Source organism: Desarmillaria tabescens (assembly GCF_030435595.1).
Source record: "Desarmillaria tabescens strain CCBAS 213 chromosome Unknown EV420scaffold_34, whole genome shotgun sequence".
Lineage (NCBI taxonomy): Eukaryota > Fungi > Basidiomycota > Agaricomycetes > Agaricales > Physalacriaceae > Desarmillaria > Desarmillaria tabescens.
The window spans coordinates 383,728-408,756 of NW_026848333.1; the positions used below are offsets into that span (position 1 = coordinate 383,728).

At 49.0% G+C, this 25,029-nt stretch overlaps 5 protein-coding genes across 5 annotated transcripts; 2 read left to right on the top strand and 3 right to left on the bottom strand.

Annotated features, from left to right (window-relative positions):
* Positions 1–259: 259 nt before the first annotated feature.
* On the top strand, positions 260–2,077 carry EV420DRAFT_729072 (FabD/lysophospholipase-like protein). The gene is made up of 6 exons (XM_060483242.1): positions 260–319; positions 376–607; positions 669–807; positions 861–1,091; positions 1,142–1,912; positions 1,965–2,077. Exons 2-5 carry the CDS (start codon positions 478–480, stop codon positions 1,773–1,775), a joined length of 1,134 nt encoding a protein of 377 aa, XP_060327580.1. The 5' UTR covers positions 260–319; positions 376–477; the 3' UTR covers positions 1,776–1,912; positions 1,965–2,077.
* Positions 2,078–11,216: 9,139 nt separating this feature from the next.
* Positions 11,217–12,381, top strand: EV420DRAFT_1274539 (uncharacterized protein; the record flags this gene model as incomplete). The annotated part of the gene is made up of 2 exons (XM_060467847.1): positions 11,217–11,442; positions 11,495–12,381. The coding sequence occupies 2 exons, from the start codon at positions 11,217–11,219 to the stop codon at positions 12,379–12,381; spliced, it is 1,113 nt and encodes a 370-aa protein (XP_060327581.1).
* A 548-nt stretch (positions 12,382–12,929) lies between these two features.
* Positions 12,930–15,998, bottom strand: EV420DRAFT_1646320 (uncharacterized protein; the record flags this gene model as incomplete). Its single annotated transcript, XM_060477891.1, has 7 exons — positions 12,930–14,059; positions 14,114–14,508; positions 14,562–14,871; positions 14,969–15,181; positions 15,233–15,407; positions 15,459–15,543; positions 15,592–15,998. 7 exons carry the CDS (start codon positions 15,996–15,998, stop codon positions 12,930–12,932), a joined length of 2,715 nt encoding a protein of 904 aa, XP_060327582.1.
* Positions 15,999–18,574: 2,576 nt separating this feature from the next.
* Positions 18,575–19,015, bottom strand: EV420DRAFT_1561675 (uncharacterized protein). Its single transcript, XM_060473872.1, has 2 exons — positions 18,920–19,015; positions 18,575–18,864 (listed from the first exon to the last, which is right to left on the bottom strand). The coding sequence occupies exons 1-2, from the start codon at positions 18,941–18,943 to the stop codon at positions 18,649–18,651; spliced, it is 240 nt and encodes a 79-aa protein (XP_060327583.1). The 5' UTR covers positions 18,944–19,015; the 3' UTR covers positions 18,575–18,648.
* A 4,068-nt stretch (positions 19,016–23,083) lies between these two features.
* On the bottom strand, positions 23,084–24,823 carry EV420DRAFT_1274478 (glycoside hydrolase family 16 protein; the record flags this gene model as incomplete). The annotated part of the gene is made up of 10 exons (XM_060467841.1): positions 23,084–23,139; positions 23,176–23,306; positions 23,356–23,539; positions 23,585–23,815; positions 23,868–23,897; positions 23,948–23,964; positions 24,020–24,195; positions 24,257–24,288; positions 24,345–24,402; positions 24,455–24,823. 10 exons carry the CDS (start codon positions 24,821–24,823, stop codon positions 23,084–23,086), a joined length of 1,284 nt encoding a protein of 427 aa, XP_060327584.1.
* Between the last annotated feature and the right edge of the window lie 206 nt (positions 24,824–25,029).

A 25,029-nucleotide genomic window follows, 5' to 3' on the forward strand; every position in this document is an offset into this window, starting at 1 on the left:
TATCGTTGAGATAGTTAATGAGGTGTGGTAGGTTCGCCCTCTTTGTCAGGATGTGCCTTATCGACAGTCTTGTTGGTGAGACTCCGATCGCCCTTGCTAATGTTTCGCGCTGATTGCTGTAACCAGGGCATCGCATATCTTGGCCTTGTTCGACGTTCATAGTCGTGCCGATGGGAGGGAGGGTGGCCGGTGATGGGATACCGGACTTACCGACTCGGACTTGTTACACGTTTCACGCACGTGATCTCTGACTTGACGTAACTCAGTTAAGTTCTTGCTCTTCCTCCTCAGTCTTGCACTATTATCAGTGTTCGACTGAGTACGTATATCTATATCTCTTCCTTCTATATCACTATACTTACATCTATACAATAGTCCTGACTTCGACGTCTGTTTGTACAGTGACTTGGCCATCAATAAATACCCCCAAAGGTTTGATATTCGGTCCGGGTGCACCCCAAACTTGAACCTGGACCTATGGCCCTGGGTTCAGTTCGGGTTCGTCCCGGGTTCATGTGGTCCTGCACCGGACTACTATCATCACAGCTAAAGCTAGTCATGGCCGAATCACACTTTAGTGAACGGGGCTTAAGACTGCTCTCAATAGGTTATTACCTTATGCTTTGACATACTAGCAGAGCTCCCACTGATCGCGGCAATCCATGTAGATGGGGGTGGTATACGGGGACTGTCTCCGTTATTCATTCTCCGCAACCTGATGTGGAGGATCAGGATGGCCAATGATCTCGACTACACCCCGCGGCCATGCGAATACTTCGACCTGATAGGCGGAACGAACACAGGGGGGTCAGTCTTCGTCGTGCAGCTCATCCGCGCTCACTTCTAACTTCTCACTGTAGGTTAATCGCCTTGATGTTGGGCTGCCTAAGCATGTCCGTCGAGGAAGCGATCGCCTGCTGGGAACAGTTTTCTGTCAAAGGTTTTGATGACACGAAGGGATTCGGAATACATGACGGCAAATACAAGGCTAGCAGCTTCGAAGATATTTTGAAATCAATTGTGAAGGACCACACTGAGTCTCACAACCCCGAAGTCGAGATGATGGAGGAAAGTGCAGCGGCATGCAAAGCGTGGGCGATTTTCCCTAGCGCAGTATATTCAACTCATCAAACGTTCCCAGCTTCGTCTGTGCTATGAACGCGGACAACATGAACGCGTTGATTCCTGTTCTTTTCCGCACTTACTATCACCCCAAAGAAGCCCCGAGAGATTGCAAGATTTGGGAAGCTGGGCGTGCTACATGTGCCATGCCCGTTCTCTTCAAACGAATTGAGATTGGCTCACAGTACATGAAGCAGTCATATATCGACGGCGGGGTGGGCTGCAACAATCCTGCAAAGATGGTGCTGAAAGAGGCTAGGGATGTGTTTCCTGCCAGGGAAATCGTGTGTCTACTCAGCATCGGCACTGGCTATCCCAAGACGATCGCGATCCGAGCCGCTGCGAGATCGCACCTGAGTAATTCGGTTGACGATGTCGGCAAAGCGCTCATGGACATCGCCACAGATTGCGAGGAGACGGCGCAAGACCTTGCCAAGAAGTATTGTGACATACCAGATGTCTACTTCCGGCTAAACGTCCAGCGGGGTATGGAGCAAATTATGCCGGAGCAGTGGGATCATTTATCCCAAGTGGAGGCGCATACAGACCAGTATCTCAAGGACGCGAACATAGACCCAATTGTTGAGAAGATCGTTAAGATACTTGTAGAGGGTGGGCCGAACTTTGACATATCAACCCGATCATCACAGTAGGGATGTGCACCATATCTGTACCGTGGTGGATACGGATACGGGTTCGTACCATGGCTACCTTCGATAACAATACGGCCGTATTTATACAGTGGAAGTACGGTTGTTGAGGTGGTTGGGGACAACGTAATGCCACCGAGGTAAGTATATATAATCTTAATGAAACGAGTATCACTCACGTTTTGACTCCAGATATTCGTCTTCGTCGCCAAACTGTCCATATGCGGACAGCGCTACCGTCACGGTACGGATTTGCCATCAATGTACCGTACTAGGCAGGAATTTTCGTACGGTCTACAGCCGTGTTGTTACGGCTGTGTCTGGGTACAATGTATATCCCTACGATTATGCTCGTCCTGAGTTCATAGTACGAATTTAGGTTCCAATGTCGCAGTGGTGTTTACTTTCAGAAGGTTCGCGCGCGGAAACTATGCAGTTCAACGAAGGTTTCTGGGTGAATAAGCATAATGCCAGCATATGAGGTCCCATGCTGGAATTGAAGAGGACCGTTTAGAAATCGAGCATTCTTTCGTTTTGTATCGGCACAAGCCCCGGCGTTCCCTTTTGGGACCTCGACCGGTTATCTATCTATCTTTCATACGGTTGATGGAGTGTGATTACCTCCTTCTGCCGGTGGGTCGATGAGAAAATAGATTTGATGCCTGCCTAGTGATAGACGAGGTCAACTCCAAGATCAGCTCAAAAGATGTCATAAGTACGTGCTGCGTCGGAGAGTCGTAGGCGTTGGGTTGCGGGCATATCCCAATTGTTTCGTTGGAATTGGACGGTAAAAGTGCTAGTCTATAACCGTGAATCAAACTCAAAACAAAATTGCGTACTGCATGACTTCTAAAGTTGACAGTAGATAACAATCGCTGAAATTCGACACAATAAAAATTCCCGTTTCGCGTACGAGAGGCTTGGATCTAGGCTAAAAACGTGATACTGCAAAGGGAGATTACTCCTTTTGCTAATATACGAGTGGGGAACCAGGTACTAGTGGTGAGTTCGAATTGGACAATCTTCGTGCAATGTAAGATGTATAGTTCCACGTAGGTTTCCGAGTCACTTTATGTTTGCGTTGAGCTGAAGTGGGAATTGTTGAAACCATTTAGGGATTGAAAGTTCACCTGCCGTGATGCTAACTTCCTCCAGTCAAACGGGTCCTTCCGTGCCGGCCTTCGGGTTCGGACAGATTTATTTGATATTCCTAACATCTACACTGCTGGCCAAAGTCACTGAAAGGGTGAATAAGGTATTGTCCTTTGGAATCGTCACTCGGCTCTGCCGTCCCATCCCTTCGAATCAGTATCCTTTCCAATGCCGCACAGACTTTTTGATTCGGCTCCAAGCACGACAACTTGTGCACGCAGAGTCACCACCTCCTCTTCCAACGCAGAATTTCTCTTCTGCAGATCTCGCCGAGCTTCTCTCTCTGATTCAAGTTGGTGTCGTAGAGCTGTCAATTCCTTTCCTAACTTGGTGGTACCAATTCTCCAAAGGTTCTCAGTCAAATGGGGACTGGATGGTTCGGGGGCTGGGAGCGAGCGGATTGGGTCCGGCTTGTGAGTTGCCTCAGTCCAGCGCCTTTTGGATGGAGGACGCGAAGAATTGGTACTTTCGGCTGTCGAGTCGGACAGATGTCTTCGTTTTCGTATAGCAGTGTTTTCGCAATGGGCGAACTGCACGGCGCATAAACGGCATTCACCGCTATTCAGATGCTGGCTGCTCATATAAGTGCATTCAATATTTGCTTCGATGCACCGTCTACAATATAAAGGTCCTCTGTTGAGTTGACGAAATCTCCATTGTACCAGATCGCGCACTTACAGTCGGTTCGTGCTTGACGCATTTTAGGCCCCAATCTCCCAAATCGGTGTTACTGAGGACCCAGTTACCTGCGCGCTCTTCAAGTTTGGTCTCATAGTCTGTGGTATCAATGGCCAGGACAAGGTGTGCATATTCGCCCTTGTTCATGGCAAGTCGGACGGCTTCGAGTTCTACCTCAATTGCTACTTTGAGGAGAGATTTCCCGAAGTTACGGAGAGAATGATCAATGTATTCTGACCAGGCTTCGTTGGGTGGTCGGGGTCGGTATCCACAGCGGGCGGAGAGTGTTCGCCAGGTTTGCTGGGGAAGACAGTAAATTATGAGAGTAATGCATTGCGCGAGCTTTAGTTTACCTGTCGATTCGTGCGAGATCATGGGCCTACGCTCTGCTTGGTTTGGCCTTGAGGAACGGTTGTTTCAAGGCCAGGTTCAGATGCGTTTTCGCTGTTGGTCACGGATTCCCCGATATCAGAACCAGACTGTGAGTCCATGTCATCGACTGTCAGATTCAAAAAATCCATGTTGGGAATTGAGCGTCGCCGGTGCCAGGACCTACCGTAAAGTTGGATGGAGCGACACTGGAAGATGGTCTGATCGAAGCCGTTTTCAATAGCCAAACACTGATTTGTTATGCTTACTTTGCATCTACAAAGTACGGAGTAATCCCATTATGTACGTCGATTTCGCCCCCGCGTTCCATTCTTTTTTACCGGATCATTTTTGATCCAGTCAGACCTACAAAACATACATTTCAAGAAGTGGTATAACGCTCGTCGTACAAAGTTTCTGCCCAAGTTTACTGAGCACCTAGTTCATCAAAATCCGTCATAATTTCATCAGTCGCTTGGATCACTTTCACTAGGAATTTGCTCTTCAAGCCTTCCAACACCTTCCTCGTAGCACCCACCCGTTCCTCAAGCCTTACGTTCCCGGCTTTCAATGTTGCGATTTCCCCCTCGAGCAATTCATTTTTTGCCTTGAAATCTGCGCTCTGCTGCCTCGCGGCTTGCACCTCCCTCCGATATGCCTCGAGGAGTGACGCCGAATTATGTTCCTGCTTCTGAAGTTCCAGGATACGCGCCTCGTACCGCTTCGTCTCCTGGTCCCATAACTCGCCGATGAGGGTGGGTATGGACTTTGCGGTTGTAGTAGCAGACAACAGTAGGCTTGGTGTGGAGGAGGAAGAAGAATCGCTGACCCAGATAACATCCTCGGTGCCTGACTTGTGCTTCTTGGAGGAGGTAAGAGTATCCTGCGAGGTTTCACCTCGCTCTTCCGCTTGCCAGACGATGCCGAGCCTACCCTGTGGTCTGTTGTGTCGGGCTGTTTCGCAACTGGGCGTTTGCGTTTCGGCGTTGTGCCATCGCATCGTGAAAATTTCACGGAACAGAGCCGGCAAGTTTCGTTGTTCGGTCGGTGGTTATTTGTGAACATGCATGGTATTCCTACATCGGCGCAGCGTTGACACCAGAAGATTTCAAGTACTGAATGGGATTTCTATTATCCAATTTTTGGGAAGAGAACTTACTGGGACAGGGCGCTGAATTGGTTCCACTCCCCAGGCGCTTAGATCAGCGTTTTCGATCCTCCATGTTTTTGGTTCTCCCTGGTTCTTCAATCCTGCTCCGTAATCCGTCAGATCGAGGATGGCAACCATATGAGCATACTCTCCGGAATCCATCGCTAATCGAGCGATCTCCTGAAGGCGCTTGGGACCCTTGAGAAGGTGAGAACCCAGATTCTGAAGCACCCTTGTCTGGTAGTCCCTCCAAATTTCCCCGTGGTCGCGGCCCTTGTGCCCAAGTCTTTTAGCTATAGCCGGCCATTCTTTCTAAGGAAGATCGTCAGGTTCACGCGTATCTGAGAGTTGGCATGAAACCCTTACTTTGGCAGATGCTCGGGACACGAGTACACTAGTCGTGTTGGATTTTCTCCCGTTGGGAATTTGGTTTAGATCATCGTCGGTGGATGTGTAGGTCACTGAGCGGCCAGTCGCGAGACAAGGATTTTGTTGCAACTGCGTCTGGTTCACATCCCTGTACTGTGGGTCCATGATAAGATGAGGCGTGGGATTGTATGGGGAGGAGCGTGTTATCAATCTCATTCACAGACTCGGCTATCTTTTCTGTCCCATCGATGGGAGTGTTCGTACCGAAGAGACGTGACCCGACAATGGTAGTACGCGTTGGAATCTCGACCTGAACTTTGGTAGACATTGAAGAAGTGTCACGCAAGTCTGTGGATACAGTGAAGTTTACTTTCGGAAGGTTCGTGCGAGGAAACTATGCAGTTCAACGAAAGTTTCCGGGTGAATACGCATAATGCCAGCATATTGAGTCCCATGCTGGGATTGCAGAGAACTGTTTAGGAATCGAACATTCTTTCATACCGTTGATGGAATGTGATTACCTCCTCCTTCTGCCGGTGGGCCGGTGAGAAAATAGATTCGATGCCTGCCTAGTGATAGACGACGTTAACTCCAAGAGCAGTTCGAAAAACGCCATAAGTGCGTGCTGCATTGTAGAGTCATAGATGTTGGGTTGTGGGTATATTTCAATTGTTTCGCTCGAATTGGATGCAGTGGAAGTACTAGTCTATAACCGTGAATCAAACTTAAAACAAAATTGCGCACTGCATGACTTCTAGAGTTGACAGTAGATAGCGGTCGTTGAAATTCGACACAATAAAAATTCCCGTTTTGCGTTTAAGAGGCTTGGATCTAGGCTAAAATGGGATACTGGCAAAGGGAGATTACGCCTTTTCTGCTAATGAATCTGAGTCTCGGATACGTTGCAACAAAAAGGATACTTTCACGTCTCGGCGAGAAAGGGCTGAAAATAAGGTTTAGCCGTGAAGGAGTCAAGAGTGTCGCAATGCAAGGCAGACAGGTCCTAGGGTGGCGAGAACAATTAGAGTAGCAATTGCGGTGATGCGCAGATCGGAAAGCATGCGTCAGCGGCAAACAGGTCGTGTTGGTGTGGTTACCTGTGATAGAAGGACATCGATGCTCGCAGTGCTGGCTTTTTCCCTACACCCATTGAGTTTGAATTAACGGAGGCTCTGGACGGAAAGTTCTGGTACTCACGGATCAAGAACAAAATTGCCCTGGGTCGTGCATGGCCCACGACTTGCGCAGTTTCTCCGATGCTCCGATAAGCCACACGTTCGAAAATTCAACTGAGACATTTTGAGAGGAGCGGCCTGGGATAATGGGAAATCTACCCGCGATGAAGACAATAGGAAGATTCATGGACGAATGGGTCTCGTATCACTGCAAACAGTGATTAGCACAAGTGGGCCTTAACCGGTAAACGGTCACTGAACGCAGGGTACCTTTGTAGATCTGGGGTCGTTCTGACTCAATGGATGATCTCTACACACGCCACTAAAAGCGCTTCGAAGATGCAGCTGGCGTAAGGCACGAGCATATGATATTTCTGAAAAGCGTTTCCGCGGTTCCTAGTGATGATCGGCAAATTACGTCCATGTCACTTCGTCATTGTACGCTGGAAGTACCGACAGCAGACAATTGGACGGGCAGGGTTTTTCCATATCCAAGATGCCCGTGTTTTGCATCTGGAGCTAGAACTGAACGGTTAGCAAGTTATGTGTGCGGGAGCGGTTTGATAACAATGTAGAACAGTAGGAGCTTCCAAGGATCCGGAAATCAGCTGCAGGATAATTGAATAGATATTGAAGAAACGAGGCGCTTACACATACCGAGATACATCATACAATGGCCACCCGACGCCCACTGCGAGAACGTAATTCCTAGTCAGGATCATCGCGGCGCACCACTCCGAGCCCTGGCTTTTTGTCTGGAAGGACCACATGCCGAGAAAAGTCAATCTGTCTAGATGCCTTATTGTTTACAATGTTTCTAGATGATAAGGAACCCACCTCTTATTGTGAAGCCAAGCGGCACGTCCGAAAAAGGAAGGTCACACCTTCCGATCGTAAATCAGTGGTTGTCTAATTGCGCTTTGGGAAAAAAGACAATAAGCGCGCAAAGTGAAAATGAGACAGAGACAGGCCCGGTACGTTAGTGGGGCTGTATAAAAGGAGGTGAGGGCGGTGGGGGTAACGCCAGGTTCTGATCTCCAGCCCCCGCTTGCGATAACATCATACCTCTCTCGTACCTTCACAAGTACTCATCCTCTTCATTATCAATGGATTCCTTCGAGTGGGTCGCAACTATCGTTTCGGAGAAGACGGTCGAGGATGACGAACTTTCTGCCTTGGAAGGCACCGTCAATGAGGCGTCCGGCTCTTCGGGCACCAGTGGATGCGTTGTAGCATGATTTACCTTCGGGTTTGTTACGAACTCTTATATTGCAGTAAGTCATCCGTTATTCAATACGACGACATGAGACTCACCTGTAGTCTTTGTAGACATATTTTTCACACTAATACGTGGAGTATTCGCGTTTACATTCGTATCATTCGTATTGTCGGCATTGCCGCCCTATGTCACGGAGAATGGAGTTGGACGGAGGGGAGTTGACGCGTGGAAAGAGGAAGCGCTTTAGCACTGAGAGTCGCCAGGGGTGTAATTGCAGATCATCTTCGACCTTCGGTCTGCGATTGGCAGTTTTATTGTTATTCTACACTTGGCATTAGCCCCCATCATTGGATGTACTACAATCATACTTCCCGTCACATCATACAAATCGCTTGAGCTTTAGAAAATGGGAAAGGAAGTAACGGCTCCTCTGAAGGATGATCGTCACCACGGTTATGGCCATGGCCTTGGTGATAATACAAGGTCGATGCAAGCGTGTCGGTCCTGTGTTACCATTCGGATAGATAATCAGTCCTCTGCACCGTACGTACAGAACCTGTGAAACATATTGCTTAGTGTCATCATCGGATTACAGCAGAGTTAATTACCCGGACACAGTTACACGGCGCTGCAATTGACGACGTGCCAGCAACCAATAAGAAAACTTCCTTGCATGTGGCCATGCGTTCATTACCGCCCAAGTATTCGGAATGATTAGAAAATTTGCGAAGAAATGGAGGTTGATCGGATTATCAAGTAGCCTCGCGTCTTGATAACAATGTAGGAAGGGGATGATCCTTCAAGCGCGTCAATGTCGTCTGGCGAGACGATCACAGATACACATATACGTGTTTTATTCCTCTAGGATGGTCGGGGAAATAATTCACTGAGAGAAAATGATAGGTCATTCCAACGTCGCGAAAAATCGCTGTTCGTTGACAGGTTCAACGGTAACCAACCGTGTCAAACTGCCTGAGCCAGAATTACTGGTGATTAGAATGCTCTTTCTTCGCAGAAGAGAACAGCGGTAACACACACGACAACGTTCATGGTGTAGTGAAGGATGGCCCTGGGGCCCCAGGCCTGTAGTGAACGTCGTGCTGAAACCATTGGGGCTTCTATTTTTAGCCCACTCTCGGAGAAAACCGGTCATGCGAAAACCTTCCATTCACCACCATGGCTTATTTCCAGTTTCCTCGGCCGCAAAGAAAGCTACAAGCAAATATGTCTCCTCAAGCGCTGAAATAAAATTTCCTTTATCTTCTGAGAACGAGGTTAGTGATTTGTCAATGTTGGGGTACCATGTTTTCGTTGCAGATTTTTTTTGCTCAGTAGCGCTCCCTTATCTCGCTCTTGACAAGGATAATGCCCAGGCTCACACCAAATGATTTTGGGCTCCGGTACTTCTCTCTTCAAGGATACGCTAGTGCCTACCAGCTGCATGCTGTTATCTCCTGAGTTTTGTAGATCATTACCATGTGGCCACAGCGCATGGCTTGCCATGTTTGGGCTGTGGACCCGGCCGTTCCTTATTGGGACCTTGTACCGGTACCAACACCAACACCATGGCGCGTTGTCGTTTCCTGCCACCACTTTAAAGTCTTACTGTTCTTGTGTAGGTCTCCTCATTCTCTTAAGCTGACAGATTGTTGCTTGTCCCGGCTCAACGGTTACCACGATCAGACGCCGACGGGGAGGCGCTGACAACAGTCTAGCATCAGGGACTACGACAGCCCGTTGAATCTCTTTTGACCTCCAGAGAATTCCTTTATACAGCTTCGGCGATCTTCAGCCCCAGACTCCTCAACGCAACTTGGAACGCGTAGGTATCCCCTGGCTCTTTAGACGTGTTTAACAACATCCTGGCGGACAGTCTGTACGTGTTTATTATCAGCTCTACGGGCAGGCAAGCTGATCGCGTACTCACGGCTGGTGGATCATTGAACCGGACGAGTTTCTGATATGGCTCTACCCTTACTTACTCGCATCCACCAATCACGGAGGACTGGTCTGGCAAACTAAGGTGGTTACCGAAATTGAGACTGTTTCGTCAGTCCTTCTGCAGTTGCGAGTTTGTCGACTGCGTGTCGACGCAGAATAGCCATCTTGGTAACTGGCATTCCAGATCTTGGTGAGTCCTTTACAAGGTTGAGCAACCCGCAACCTGACCGTATTTCTTGGCAGCTTCTAACGTGTTTAATTGTTAATGTCGGTCGGCTGACTCTTATCCAGGACTTGAATGCCGTCGCTGAATCTTAAAGGGAGAGAAGATAGGTGTTTCCCGCGGAACGCCTTTACGCACGACTGTCGCTGCCAGTGTGAACTTCCGGTGTTCTCTTGGACGCCTCCGAACAGACGGTCTTCTATACGTTTGCCGATGTCACACGTTCTTACGGCTCCGTGGGCTTTTCTATTGTTCTCAATCCCTCACGTTGCTCATCAATATACGTCCTGGCCTCGATTCCGATGCCGACATCTATGGACGGTCCAAAGATTGTTCTCCTGATTCGGAACTTTCAGTACCGCATACCCCTTTTTTTTTACTGAGAAAGGATTGAACGTAACCAGTTCTTCCGCACATTTTCTGCTTTTCGCAAAAAGACTCGGTTATTTAGATGAACCTCGCATACACTATTCAGCAGCTCTTCTCAGATCTCGTTCTCAGGTTATTGATTGCAAAAACTGTTGAAGGAGAGTCTGGCATTCGACGTGACCCACGCGAACGTCAGCCGGATTCGTACAAATTTAATCCGATGTCGATAAACCGCAAATGTAGGATGGTATACTAGCTATGTAAATATTCACGAATGACACAAACTACGTAATGAAAGTTTGAAAACCGAAGCGTCGTTGCTTGTCAGACTCCTAAAATGATGTCAAGTTGAGTCGCTATAAATAAGCTTAGCTACGTCAGACGCTTTTCTGTCACGCGACCTGCCGTGCGACTCGACAGCTTCCACTTCGACCACCATCGTTGACAACCATCTCGCCGTTGCCGACGACAACGAACACCACAGCGTCGACGCCGGTATCGACAAATTCCGCCTTGGAAAGGAAAATTCTTTTTGGAAATATCACAACTGTTAGCCGTGCACAACAGGCGCGTAATGTGCATGGCTGATGACCGTACTGTCCTTTCTCCTATATCTACCGCCATGGGCTCTGATCTTTCACAGGATACACTCAGAAAGAGAATGCACCTACTTGAGCGTGCGAATTCTGAAATGTCGAAGAAATCGAAGGATACGGATGCTGGGCATCATACGGAGGACACGTCGCTGACGGATCAGGAATACGAGACGGGTACGGAATCCAGTGACGACTTGCCGCAAATGTCTGGAAAGCCCTTGGCGTCTACGAGACGTTCGGAGCGGGATGCTCGCACGACCAGAGACACCGAGGACGAGACATCGAGTAATCGCGCTTGGTACCAATTCGATCTTGCCGTTGTCGCTGCCCTCGTTTCACCAGTAGGAAACCTTCTTACCGGAGGCGACCTCGTGAAGAACTTGCTGTATATATTGCTCCTGCTATTTTACTTGCACCAGCTCATTGAAGGTGAGTTCCACTGCTCCTATGCAAGTCTCACTCCCCTAATATTTTTGCACAGTTCCTTGGTCGATGTATCAGAGTGCTAGACCTCGTCGTCGCTCACCACGCTTACCCCCCGATCCTTCTCCCGACGACATTCCCAAGAAAAACGCCCATACAGAACTCCGAAGAATGGAAATATTCTTTTTGATTCTGGCGACGGTGTCTCCCTTCCTCGGAGCCTCATTTCTTCGTTACATCCTAACCCTGATCGCAGGCGAAGACGTCCTTACCTGGTTCAGCACTGGCCTCTTCCTTCTCGCTACCGGCATCCGTCCGTGGACGCATGTCGTTGAACGTCTCACCCTCAGAATATCGCACCTCCATGATGTCATACACTATCCTAGCCCTGAGCAGACCACCGAGGATCTGCGGCAACAGTTAGCGGACCTGAAGCAGCAGATGGAGAGGGTCGAGCACACCCTGGGAAAGGTTCGGCGGAGAATGGATGATGGAGCGGAGGCGATGTATGAGTACGTGGACGAAGCCGTAGACGTTGTCGAGAAGAGCATGCGGAGGCATGAGAAGAAGTGTGAGAAGCAGGATCAGAGGGTCAAGGACATTGAGATTTCTGTGGAGTCGCTGAGGAAGGTTCGAGGACGATATCTGGATGCGAACGTGAATCCTTCATTGCTGTCGTACATCTTGCCCACATGGCTGGTCTCTCCACCCCCACGTCCATCTGTGAAGTATCCTCCCCCGCTTTCGCCCTCGTTTTCTACGGCGTCATCTTCCTTCGCACCCTCAGAGCGCCTACCAACGATACCCGAAAATGGTAGGCTAAATTTACGAAAACCTGCTCCGGAGCGTCCTACGTGGTTGGGTGCGAGGCTCCTCTACGGTACTCTCTCTCTCATGACGCTCCCTGTCCGCGTTGCGGTCGCTGTGGTCGACCGGACTGTATAAAATGAGTGTACTATTCGCTTGCTGTCTCGTTTGTTTATTCTGCAACCCTTACTGTTCATACCGCATGTGTCATTTGTATCATTCTCTTCGGTCACTCTTAGTATTATTTCCACGTATCTGGTCCTTGATTTCTTCGCTATAGACTACTTACGTCGCGCGATTTGAATCCCTGGTGTAATTGACGGTAACTCTATGGAGCAATAATTTACACAATGGTTGATCTGATTTCACCAGTGACTAATAAAACCAACCTTTTTCCTTCACTAGAACTGGGATCGGCGCTGAACAACTGGCGCTCAATCTGCAACGGGTGCATTTGCCATCTCTCCCTCCGTTCTCACACACCGACTCAAGAAACAAAGTGTATCGATACTACTGGAATCCTCCTCGATGGACTTCAAAATGGGATCCGCGGAACAATCAAAATTTCGAAGAATGAGTATGAACAAGAGTTGCAATGTCATTAGGACAGAATATATGTGAATTGTATGACCAGTATGAATACAGGATATATATATATGAGAACAGAGTTGTATACACCGAGCGCATCACTCATGGGGTCCTAGGGCCTTCCCTCCATGCTCTGCAAGCAGTGCTGCTATCTCGTAGTATTCCTTTGCAACCGCTATATCATATGCACTTCTGCCGTCACCATCCTTTACCATCATATCGATACCCTTGTGTGTAAGTAACAGTTCGACAAACTTCAGTTCATTCCAATACACGGCAGAGTGAAGGGTAGTCCTTCCTTTGAGATCTGTCCTATTCACGTCCACCCGGTCCGAGTTCATGAGTATCCGGAGGATATTGAAATTGTCATATTCAACAGCGTCATGTAAAGCATTCATCCCATCATTCCCTGAAGCATTAGGATCATCCTTTCCCCACTCCAAGAGCACCCTCACAATTTCGTCATGATCGAACCGTGAAGCATCAATAAGGGGGGTGTTGTAGAACCCGATGGAAGTGTCAATGTCAGGCTGCGATAGCAAGAGCTTAACCACTTCAGTGTGGTTATTCCGCACGGCTGCTGATAGTGCTGTGCACTCCCAATATGGAGACAGCTTGTTCAACGATGTCATGCTTTTGGACTGCAGTAGTTTTTTGACGATTTCTTCGTGACCCTCGGACGCTGCGGCAATGAGAGGCGTGTAGGAATGTAAGCGACCAACAGATTCAGAGGCAACCTGGTTCACATCCACGTCATTTCGTAACAGCAACATGTCAACTATGTCGAGGTGACCTGCGTACGCTGCAATACACAACACATTCTCATTCTGCAGGTTGACCCGTTGAGCTATTAGGATCTTCATGACATGTACCAGGCCATAATAGGCAGAAAACCATGCAGCGGTGGGTGGCATTTTTGCCTTGGCATACAGCTTGTCGTCTAGACTCAGATACCACCGTGCAACTTCTGCCCGAGTTCGCAGGAAATCAAGGATCTCCTGTTCTACGGTGTTTTGTCCACAAGCCCTGGCGTGGTAGGCCCAGTTCCTTGATGAATATTCAAAGAAGGCATTCTTCTCCAATTTCCAGAAGTCCCACTGGTTAAAGCCCTTGAGAGAATCAAAAGTGTCAAATGACATGTACGTAAGACAGGTGCGTGTGATTTTTTCGTGAATGTTGCGGAAAAGTTCATCCCGGTGCAGAATGAAATATTCTTGGGTAGTATAGTCTAATAAAGTATTCAGCTGATGAAGAGAGAAGTTGATATCTGAGTACTACTCACGCACAAATCTGATATCTCTATTGCCGTCAATAACAACAAATCCCGCGCAAAGATTTATAAGAATGTCCTCGTCAATAATATTTCCAAGATCGAGCTGCTTTGTTCCTAGTTCAATGGCCAATGCATGCTGCAGTTCCGATACATTCAAAGGACGTGCAGCAAAGGCTATCCAGCCGAATACGCGATAGGCGAGGGCTTTCTGGTCGAAGGCAGAGAGACCTTGCAAGTGGTCGGCGACTTCTTTAGGAAGGTGGCGCAGTTGAATGTCCATCCTCTTTAGCAGAAATTTATACGTCAGGCCGAGGGTAGTTGGCAGTGCATGCAGTTCCTTGTTAAGTTGCGCACGAGTCATACAACCAGTCAACAAATTCATGTGCATCCTTGCCAAAAGGAACCTATGTAAACTCTATCAGCCGACAAGGGAGGGAACGTATCATCGGAAACCTACATGCCATCCGCCTTCTCCACAACTGTCTTGACTATCTCCTGGCGCAGATTCCCACCCCCTTCCTCATCTTTAAGGAGATGTGCCCGGAGACAACCCTCAGGTTCCTTGATCCTGGTCTTGATATATTTTTCAACATCAGTATCATCCGCTCGTCGGATCTCCAAATTGATATCCGCCTTGAGCAATGATTGTGTTGTAGGGATGTATCTCGAAGTCACAAAGAGACGAATCTGCTCGCCTAACGCCCTCAGGGCATTAACGAGCGCTTCCCGGCGTCCGTCACCATCAAGTTCATCCAAAGCGTCCAAAACTATATAGACATAGTACATAGTCGTATTTCCGTGATCCCAACTCCTCCGTAAGAATTTTTGTAAAAATTGCAGGTGAAGGCTGTTTTTTAAGTTTACAATGTTTGTCATAGAGGGATTCAATTGAAGGAGTCAGGCATCGGCGGGCTTGAACGACTTGCTTCAAGAGGCTACGGATGAAATTGGGTACCGTCTGGGCTACTGCACTCTTGTAGTCGCAAAAGATGCACAAGACAAGGATTTTTCTTCCCTCTGATGTTGCGTGCAAATGATTGACAGCAGTAGAAGCGAGGATTGACTTTCCGACACCGGCTGTAGAATATATAAGCATCAGTGGGAAAAATGGGGCCACGTAGTACTCACGACCGCCAAAACAACACAGGGTGGAGGGTGCTTTAGAATTCTTCCATTCTGTAAACTCTTGGGACTCCAAAAACCACCCTCCCGTTTCGCTCGTGCGCTCGTCCAGCTTGGCGCTGAGAACAGCATTGAAATCCAAAGGGCTCAGCCACGTCACCGCTTTTTTCGGTTTTGTCATCTGCAAGGTCCATGCGCATCAGCATTCAATATGAAGATAAACTTTGATTACGAGCGCACCTATCTGTGTCTGCTTCGTTCGGTTTGTGTTTTCTAAGATAGTATCGACACTTTTCTTTATCGCACTGGATAAAGTGCTGTAGACTACACTTAGTCTCTGACGAGCGAGCACAAGGATCACTTACAGATGGTCGTGTTGTATAACGATCATGAGAAAAGTCTTGAAACGTTCAATCTTCTTCAGATCCCCTTCCACGCTCTCTTTAGTAAGCGTCCAACGCAGCCTATGAAACGTCCTCCGCCACCGGGATGATCCAGCCTCCAACCTCTCCTTGAGCTCAAGGAGAAAGTCAGAAAACTCATCGAAAGGTTTTTTCGACTCCTTCAACTCCGCCAACCACTTGTCGTTTTCGGTCGCTGCCCGAATCTGCCTTTCTGCGCTGGACAGATAGCTGTCCACATACTGTAGCTCTCTCAAGAGGTCATGCCGTTCTTTGGGCGCATTCTTTACATCCTGTAGGTATTTGACGATAGTAGCGGTGTTTTGGACGAGGCCGGTAATGGACGAAACGATTCCTAGAGCCTCCGCCATGGTGGTGAAGAGCAAGGTTCCACGCAAGTAGGTCGTGATACAGGACAGTGAGGGCAGTCGGGCCTGGGCAGTCGCTTTGCGGTCGAAATCAAAGTCACAGCCATACAGCAACCAACCAATGATATCGCGCAATCCTCCGTGATAGGAAAGATATCACTCACATTACGTTCCTAAGAATTAACGATTAGCATTCGTCCTCCAGAGCTATAATTCAAGATGGCTAAGGAAGAACACTGTCGATGTATTTACCCTTTCAGACGTATATGCATCTCCCGCATGTACGGACTCAATAACCTTCGCAGACTGTCCGCATAGCCTGGTCTACCTCCGATATCCCTCCGGCTGCAACAAATATGATATGGCATTGATGCTATTGATGCACGAGTCTTTTACAATGGGTTCACCGAACAGCTGGTACACTACGAGCGCAACCCAATAGAGGCACCGAAGCCGATGGTACCTATCATGAGGTGGATCTGGTGAAGAGTGAGTAGGCAACGACGAGGTGAAGGAGTGAACTGACATTGATCTTCGTTGCGGCATCTCCTATGGAGGATATTCACGTTGGGTCCAGAGCCCGGCAGGGGTGTCTTGGCAAACCGAGATCCGAAGATGGGCTGTGAGGCCTTCTTGTTGTATCCAAGTCGGACGTAGCAGTCGCGCTATCAACGCAGCACGGAAGTAGAACTATCTGGCGAGAAGAAAACAGTCGAACCGGCCGATTCAGGTCCAGAGCCCTTCTGGGACGAGGCAAGTCATGTCTCCTTTTCACCATATGAATCGATGTTTTGGTGAATGGCAGCGTATCATTCCCAGAGTAGAGAGGCTGTGGTAGCGCGCCTACCTGATAAAGAACCATTGACGTTCGGTAACTGTATAGAGAGAATGGAGAATTTGACCTAAAAATATAGCACGCCATGGGGGGAAGGGGTATCTATCGCCAATGATCTATCTCATCATACAGCATCGTCGCTGTTGGCTTGGGAAGGTATGTTTGATGTTTCGGAAGGTTGGACCAGTCCAATGGTGCGGCGTGACAGGTAGAACGATGAACGGAAGTTGTCCGAGGACGTTCCAGCGATGGAGATCCAGGAAATGTCGTAGGCTTGATAATGAGTTCCGAAAGTAAAGGACGTTACTAGTCAGTGTCGTCTGACCATTCGCATCTCTATACGCAGCCCGACTCGTGTGTTCTTACTGCGTACGAAGCGATAGGAAAAACCGGTCGACGAGAGTGACTTTCGGTAGCAATGGGGTCGTCTTCGCCTCGACATTTCGACAGGCAGAGGGTTACTAGCGATTGTTGGAATGTGAATGACACTGGTAGGCATAAGAGCAACGTCGGCATACGCTGAGTGGTAGGACCAACGAGATTGCAGGCGAAGGTACGCAACTACAGTGATTAGAAAAAGAATGGTTTTCGCAGTCGTGGTCCGTCGAGAAAAAGGGGATAATCTTGGAGTCCTCTATTCGGCCGGCCATGTCTTTGATTTTCATCTGTTTTCTAGTACTTTTGTATGAGGATCAATCAGGTCGTCAGCGTAAAACGCCGTCGTGAGCTATGGGTGGACATCGGAGTTGCGATAAGGAGAGAGGCGTTGGTATGAAGATCGACGGCCTGTACAGTCAGCAAGAGGCTGATCATGCATGGCGCGTGGATGATATTGGATATTGGCATGAGCAAGAACACAGGAATTAGATGACGGTGTTGGCTTGGGCGCGAAGGACGGAGGGCACGTGGAAGAAGGATAGAGCGACAGCTTTGGTGAACGTGGTGAACGACTCAAGCTTCTTGGAGACCTTCTTTGACCGTTATGAACTGCACATGAAATTACCATCTGCATCAGTACAAGTTCAGCGGGATAAGGATGATAGACTCAGCCAAAATTTGGAGAGCTTTGACGAATACTCGAAGAGACCTCGACAACAAGCCCTTGCAGGAGCTCAACCTCACTAGCAATACGTCTCGGGACAACGAACAGTCATGAACACGTCCCTCTCTTCCCACCTATGGCCGGTCCTCCGCCTACACGATGCCGAATTCTCCTGCCTCCCTTCCTCCCTCTGCACCTACTATCACGTTGGTCTCGCCGTCGTCTGGGTACCGGATGTGATCTGATAGATCCGAGTACGGGCATTGAAGGCTGCTTGTCGCATCGCACAACAGGAATGTCAGATGTAGTGGTTGGGCCAACGCTTCCCATCAGGAGACGGAAGTCAAAACATCTGGCGGGGAGGCCTCGGACTGGCGAGCGTAGTTTCGGAGTCTTGTTGAGACCAGGCGGATCATATCGTTTTTGGTTAGAGGCGATGCGTTGGAGGGAGCACCGATAAAAGCTCGCAGAGTAAGAAACCTGTGGTAGAGCGCCGGTCTGATAAATTGTGGTTAGTGTTCAGTCTCACTGTACAGTGAGAGGACGGCGAACTTGACGGGTGGTGGATAGGCGTGTCGTTGGGAGAAAGGACATCGCCCTTTTCTCGTTGTCCTATATCGTCATACGACTTGTCACCATTGACGCGGGACGCTAAATCTCATGTTTAGGAGAATTAGACCGGTCCAAGGTGTGCTGCGATGAAGCAGGGAGGAGGGTGAACGTGAATATTATTTGATGGCGAGATCATCTTGGAAAGTATATTTCGGCGGTGTGGATCAAGAGAACGGAGGAAGCAAGGGATGAAGAAGAAAGCGTAAGAATATCTCTTGTCGTGCTGGTGGGGGGTCCCAGTGCACATCAACAAACGGCGACGCGTCAAAGGAGATCACCAGTGAACGGCTCTCTTTGGATTTGTTGGAACGTGATAGCGACCGACGTATAGCTTCTCGATGACCTTTTGCTCGATGACATGAGCAGGCTGCCTCGAGGAACTGTACAAAATGCAATGTCAATACGATTTCAGCAAGATGAGAATGGCGGACGTACGAAGAGTAGTAAAGCGAAGGGCATCCTCCCAGCTAAACTAATACACAGCCCTCACGACGCCGGCCACCTCCAGTACAGTTAGCCCTTTTTGCTGACCTCCCCTCTCTACAGACCCTTGTCTCCCCCTCTCCGCCTACAAAATGACAAATTCTGTGCCTCGTTCCACCTTCTGCTCAAAATTGACACGCTGACGTGTCGTCTATGCGAACCGAGTCCTAGCGTCGTTCAAGTTGAGAGTCCGCCACCGTTGAAGGTGAAATTGAGGAATCCCCGCGCCAGGGAATCGAACAAAACCTGGACGGGCGATGAGCTGTTGTTTGCGTACGCATCTTCGGTCAAGCAAAGACGAGGAGACGAGGAGTACTGGTGGTCGATCGAGACTTTGTATGTGCATGGTCGAATCGATACGTATCCTCGGATGGTGGTGGAAGATGAAAAGGAGCTTTGATCCCACTCCCGATCAGTGGGAATTTCGCTCGTCAAGCTGATTGTCCCTTCCCTCTCATGGCTCTCTTTCCGAGAAGACGACACTATTGTACTGATAACTTAAATTTCTCATATCCACGCAGGCTGGTAATGGAGATAAATCGCGTATTGAATTTACTATCGAGCACTAAAATACCCCGAAAGTTCAAGCCTCTCGATCTTAGTGACGAGGGCATCGCCACTGGATGAGACCGTGAAGAGAAGCTGGTACTTGTGGAAGGTCCGATGAATAAATATGCGTTATTGCCAAAGAATATTTATCTCCACCTTCATGAAATCACCGGGTGTATGACTCTGAGGCCCCTCGTGTCTTTGGGTGCTCAACCTGGCATTGCGAGATCATCGATAGTGCTACAGAATCCCATTAAAGATGGCCTGAGGTCGTAATAATAATAAGGGCCTACCTTCGCACCGCGCACGTCACCTCCCCATTTGGATGAAACGATGTACCAACCACTCCTACCAGTCCTATCACGCGTCTATGAGCCGGAGAACGTACCAGCCGACGGTGGGTATCGATGCCAATGAGGACTACCGAAAGCGCCAAGCTTGGAGTAAAGATCATCGTGAGGTCGAGAGATCTATCTGGCGAAAGGTCAGTAAGTAAGCAATTGGGAGGTAATCGATCGGACTAACATGGAGCCGGGTCATTAGCCTTTGGGGTAGGCCATGGTTGCATTTCCTGTGGGGTTCATTCCGCACTAATTGATATTCTCGACGTTGCAGTCGTCGTTCTTCAGCACGCTGGCTTTCACGTATAGAGCTGAACATTTTTGCATTAGCAAAAAAGTTCCCGGCAGCAGTCGGCGGCTAAGGAAATGGAGGAAGCGAAGAATGAAGAGTCGACAGGATGGTTTCGATGTTCTTGTAGTGCTGGTGAGGGCTTACCCTACGATACGTGAAAGGAGGATAGCGACAAGTATGTGAAGGCCCGTGTTTCTTGATGCACTTCTTTAACCGTCACGAACTGAAAATGAGAAGTGATATCAATATGCGTTCGACACAACAAGGTTCATAGACATACCCAGGAATCGTAGCTGATGCCACATCTTATTTGACTTCCAGAGCAGTGCCGGCCACTCGAGAGAAATTGTAGTACACGTTCTGCCGGGTAATCCGGGGCTGAAACTCGCGCGTGTTCGATACGAGAACGTAGATCGCAAGTAGAGCCATCAATATCAGACGCCATGAATAGAAGGCGATAGTAGCGACTCGAGTTCAAGTCTGAGCAGAGGTTAGAGGTTCAGAGAAAACATTGAATTGCAAGTAGCGTCAGTTGAAAGCGAGGATTCAGGCAGAACTACGTATAATAGAACGATGATATGAGATGCACCCAGATGGTCAGGAATGATAGCGACATACCACAATGCATGGTCGAAAACCGACCGATGAGGATGGGAGGCAACAGATACGGGATCACTGCGACTGCAACGACCATTCTTTCACGACCATTCTCTCGCTCCATATTATGGCCACATTCTCCTTTTCACCCATGGCCACCCTCTCTGCCAAACCGTTCCTCGCTCCCGCCGTCTTTCGCTAGACGAGGAATGTTGACGATTGAGAGGGGCTCGATATGTAATCCTCGAAGGAGAGTTTGATCGTGGTCCTGATCAGTAGCGCAGGTATGCTTGGGATTGGCATATACCGTTATGAGCGAATCCAGCCTCGTAGGCAATCCCCCAAAATGTGCTTTAGCCGGTTTGCGTATATTAACGGGCATCATTGATAGGTGATCCAATAGTGAGAAGGAAGACGAAGAAAACGAGAACGAAAGGGGAGGAAGACTTGAGGAGAGCCGGGATCGGAACCCGGGTAACATCGAACTCTCTTCTAACCCCTTCGTCATCGAGTACTCTGCATCGACTCAGACATGCGTACACGAAGCCTCTCTTAACGATCAATATCCCTGGCCTGCTCGCCTAGCGAAAGCTCTCCACACTCGAAGACGCGCGCGCTTCCCTCGTCAACATCCTTCCCAATGCAAAGATTCTTCAGTCTGTACCTCCCAGAGTAGCGGCTCCCCACCTTGAAGGGTGCTGGGACAACACGTCAATGCGGTAGATTTGGGAGGAGGGAGATTCGGAGATGGGTTGGAAGGAAAGGAGGCGGATGACCGGCCGTGGGTAGGAAGACGGAGACTAAGAGGGGGACGAAGATAGCTTGGATGGTGTCCTTGATTTCGTTGGATTGATCGTTGTTCAAGCGTGCTTCAAGCTCGGCCTTCAAAGAAGATTCAATTGCAGAGGCCTTCTGAAAAAAAAACGAATAAGCTCATAGCTAAAGGCTCCACCATAATTGAAGCGTACCTTCTCCACAGGCTTGGATCCGGATGTCGCGGCATCTGCGCGAGATGCTGGTGCTTCTACTTTCTGTGCAAAATGGCCGAGCATTGCACCTAAGCATTCCTCAACGGTTGTGTGCGACAATTGCCGGGGCTCGACTTCGGATCTCTTGGATTCGGGAACAATCTCGGAGGATTTGGAAGTAGACGGAGCTGGCGAAGGAGATGCCACAGGGGAAGTCTTCACCTCGGCTGCGTCACCAAGAATGGCTTTTAGCAGCTCAACAATGCCGTTGCGTACAGGCGCTTCGTCAGTGTCGTTGGCACGGGACAACAAAACAGTCTCGGCTTTTCCGGACAGAGCGCTGGAAAGAGGCTTTTTGGCATCATCGCGCTTGACTTGAATCTTGCCGACATAAGGACAATGCCTAACTGCTTTCTCCTTTGCAGCTAGGGTTGCCACAACGTTGGCATAACCTCCGAATGATAGAGGCCTCTGGAAGCAAATATGAGGACAGCGGATACTTCGAGAACCTGGGTAACGAACCTTGGATTCCTCCGGGAAAATGCTATCAGGGCCAATCGATGGGTAATCAGGACGCGACTGAAAGGGATAATGAGAAGGAAATGATTGGTGCAGATCAACCTTGCAACGTACCCGGATGGACGCGACATTGACTAATTAAGCGCGATGGCGGGCTGCCTCTGCTTCCAGTGCCGCCATATGGCCCCCCGAAATGAGCTTGTAGTACTCACGTTGGCGCCTCTCGTGTTTTTCTTGTTCAATCTTCAGCGCAAGGGCTCTTCGTGCTAAGGTCTGTTCCTCCAGCACCTTGACACGCTGTTCTTCCTCGAGCTGATGGCGTAGTGGGGCAGAACGGTCGTAATATCCGTACGAGGGGTAGCGTTCAGTGCCGCGGAGACGACGCTTCTGGAGCTCTAATTCCTCAAGACGACGGCGAAGCGCGAACTCCTCGTTTTCAACGGCAGCTTCAGCGGACAAGTATTCTTCCTCGGCTTCTTTAGCCATAGCAAGGGCAGCCAGATACTTGTCTCTGGGACTGAGCGAAGGGGTAGGGTAAAGTGTGTTGTAATGGAACATGATTGTTGATAAGATGGGGCGATAATGAAGACAAGGGGAAAGCGGGCATGGCTTTTATAGAGAACAGGAAAGTGGCTGAATAAGACAAGGCCGCGCGTCCTTATACGCGCGTCGCGACTAGAGTTTTCGAGCATTTTCCGTGGCAGAGTCGGGGTAGTCAGCCGCTGACTCCGACTCGCGTTATCTGACTCAGCAGCAGTGGCGGTGTCTTTACTCTTTGCAAATTTAATTATGTATGTCTAGATATGTACACAATAAATCCCCAGATCCGGTCACTGATATGTAGAAAATACTACTTGAGTTCGTAAAATTTGACACTCTTGATTTCCCAGTCTGCGGAGGGATAAACTCGCAAGAAACATAGTAATATAAGATGTCACTCACAAGCTTCGTCAAACGACGCTCCTTTTGCGCGGACAAAGTCTTCACAGCTTGAGTATCCTGTCCGAGCAGCACAGCTTTGTTCTTGACCTGGTATTCCCGAGCTATTCCATACTCCACCGGCCAAGTCACCGCTGACCCCAATCAGCCCATTTGATCCGTCCGGAAACAAAAATGACTCACCATAAAGTCGTGTCAAAGATAAACGAATGCTGGTAGAAATACTTGCTGGAATTGCAAGCCGATGAAGGCCAGTTCGCTAATGGTGTCCCCCATCTGTCGGGAACGGGCGTCCCAGCATCAACGTCAGACGGAACGGAGTCCTGGGGCCAGAAGTAGATCTTGATGCCCTCATCGTCCCATTTCACTACAGCCAATGAGCGTGGGCTGTTGTCAAAAAAATCATACTTACTGGCATATACTCCGCCACCGTTCTCATTGAAAGCGGCACCGAACGAAACGTCAGAGGCAGAGCGTACCCCACAGCCTTGATTGCTCGTCTCGGAAGCTGCACAGTTGGTCCCGCCAACTATAGTTCCTGTGATATTAAGCACGTTCGCATTCGAAGATGTCAAGGAACATCCGACATCAGTGTGAACTGATGCCTGGTTGTTCGTGTAGTCATTTACACCCTCCACAATGTCTATGGTGCAATAAGATCAATACAATAAAAGAACAGTCTAGACGCGGCGAACCTATTTCCCCACTAATGGGCGAATTAGGTCCTATAAAAAGGTCTCAGAAGAAACAGGCAGATAAATGGCCGATATCTTACCGTTCGACCACCATGCACTGCGTGACAAAAGAATCAGTGCCACCATCGAATATAGGGAACAACAGGACTCACGGCCACGTCCCACAGCCCGTTGGCATGTGCACAGAATCCATGATCACCAATACACCATCGTATGTACTCTCTGTAGCGATACGAATGCTTTGACGATTCCCAGAGACAGTTCCCGTTGTCTCGACACGCATAATAGCATTACCATCCGTGTTCACCTCCACTAACCCATTTGATCTCTGTTTTTTTTTTCACCGTTAGTTAGAAAAAAAACACAAGCCACCACACTGAAAGACATACACCCGTGCTCTCGTCAACATAATCTACAATGCCTACAAAGTTGCTCAATGATATGCACGGAGCAAACTGGTAAACCTGGCAAACTCACCATGAGTAGGATCCGAAGTCGTCCAGAAGGACCAGCCATTGAAAAACTCTGTGCCAGCCTACGTGTTACATATAAAGACATATTTTACGCTGATCAAGATGGCAACGCACATGAGACTCTACCAAATTATACGGGGACGAAAAAGAGGAAGCAGTGGCAGAAGCACCGGACGTGGATGCAGTCCTCGTGCTGCTTGTCCCGGAGTGGCTACTACTGCCGCTACCGCTCCCACTACCACCACCACCACCAGTGTTATTGTTGTTTGACGATCCAGCTTTGCAGTAAGTCAAACGCGTTTGCGGGTCGACCAGGGACTGTTGGGAGACAAGGACCGAGCCAAAGGCCAGGCGAAGGTCGCGTGCTATGCTCTTGGTGTGTCGAAGGGCAACATCATGGACACGGGAGACGAGACTTGCTGAGACGTCATGGAAGACTATGAGGACGACGAGGTACACAGGTAGCACATTGAGAAGGAGCATCTAGAAAGCAGGGACTGTCTGTAGTTGTTGAAGGAGGTATAATAGAATTAAGAGGCGAAAGGAAAGGGACATTCCGAGTCCTGTGTATACAGGATTCGGTCTATACTATTACTAACCTGAGAACCTCGGTGGCGGTGCATGATGGTGATAGTCCGACAATTCGCCGTGCCGTGCATGCCGTGTTCCCTGCTTAGTAATACCTTTTT

Excerpts from the sequence above, each read along its gene's own strand:
- EV420DRAFT_1561675 (XM_060473872.1), bottom strand. The coding sequence starts at position 18,943 with ATGCCCTTCGCTTTACTACTCTTC. Across the intron at positions 18,865-18,919 it reads CCTTCGCTTTACTACTCTTC|TTCCTCGAGGCAGCCTGCTC; the intron begins GTACGTCCGCCA and ends CATTTTGTACAG.
- EV420DRAFT_729072 (XM_060483242.1), top strand. The coding sequence starts at position 478 with ATGGCCCTGGGTTCAGTTCGGGTTCGTCCCGGGTTCATGTGGTCCTGC. Across the intron at positions 808-860 it reads GGCGGAACGAACACAGGGGG|GTTAATCGCCTTGATGTTGG; the intron begins GTCAGTCTTCGT and ends TTCTCACTGTAG. Across the intron at positions 1,092-1,141 it reads AGTGCAGCGGCATGCAAAGC|CTTCGTCTGTGCTATGAACG; the intron begins GTGGGCGATTTT and ends AAACGTTCCCAG.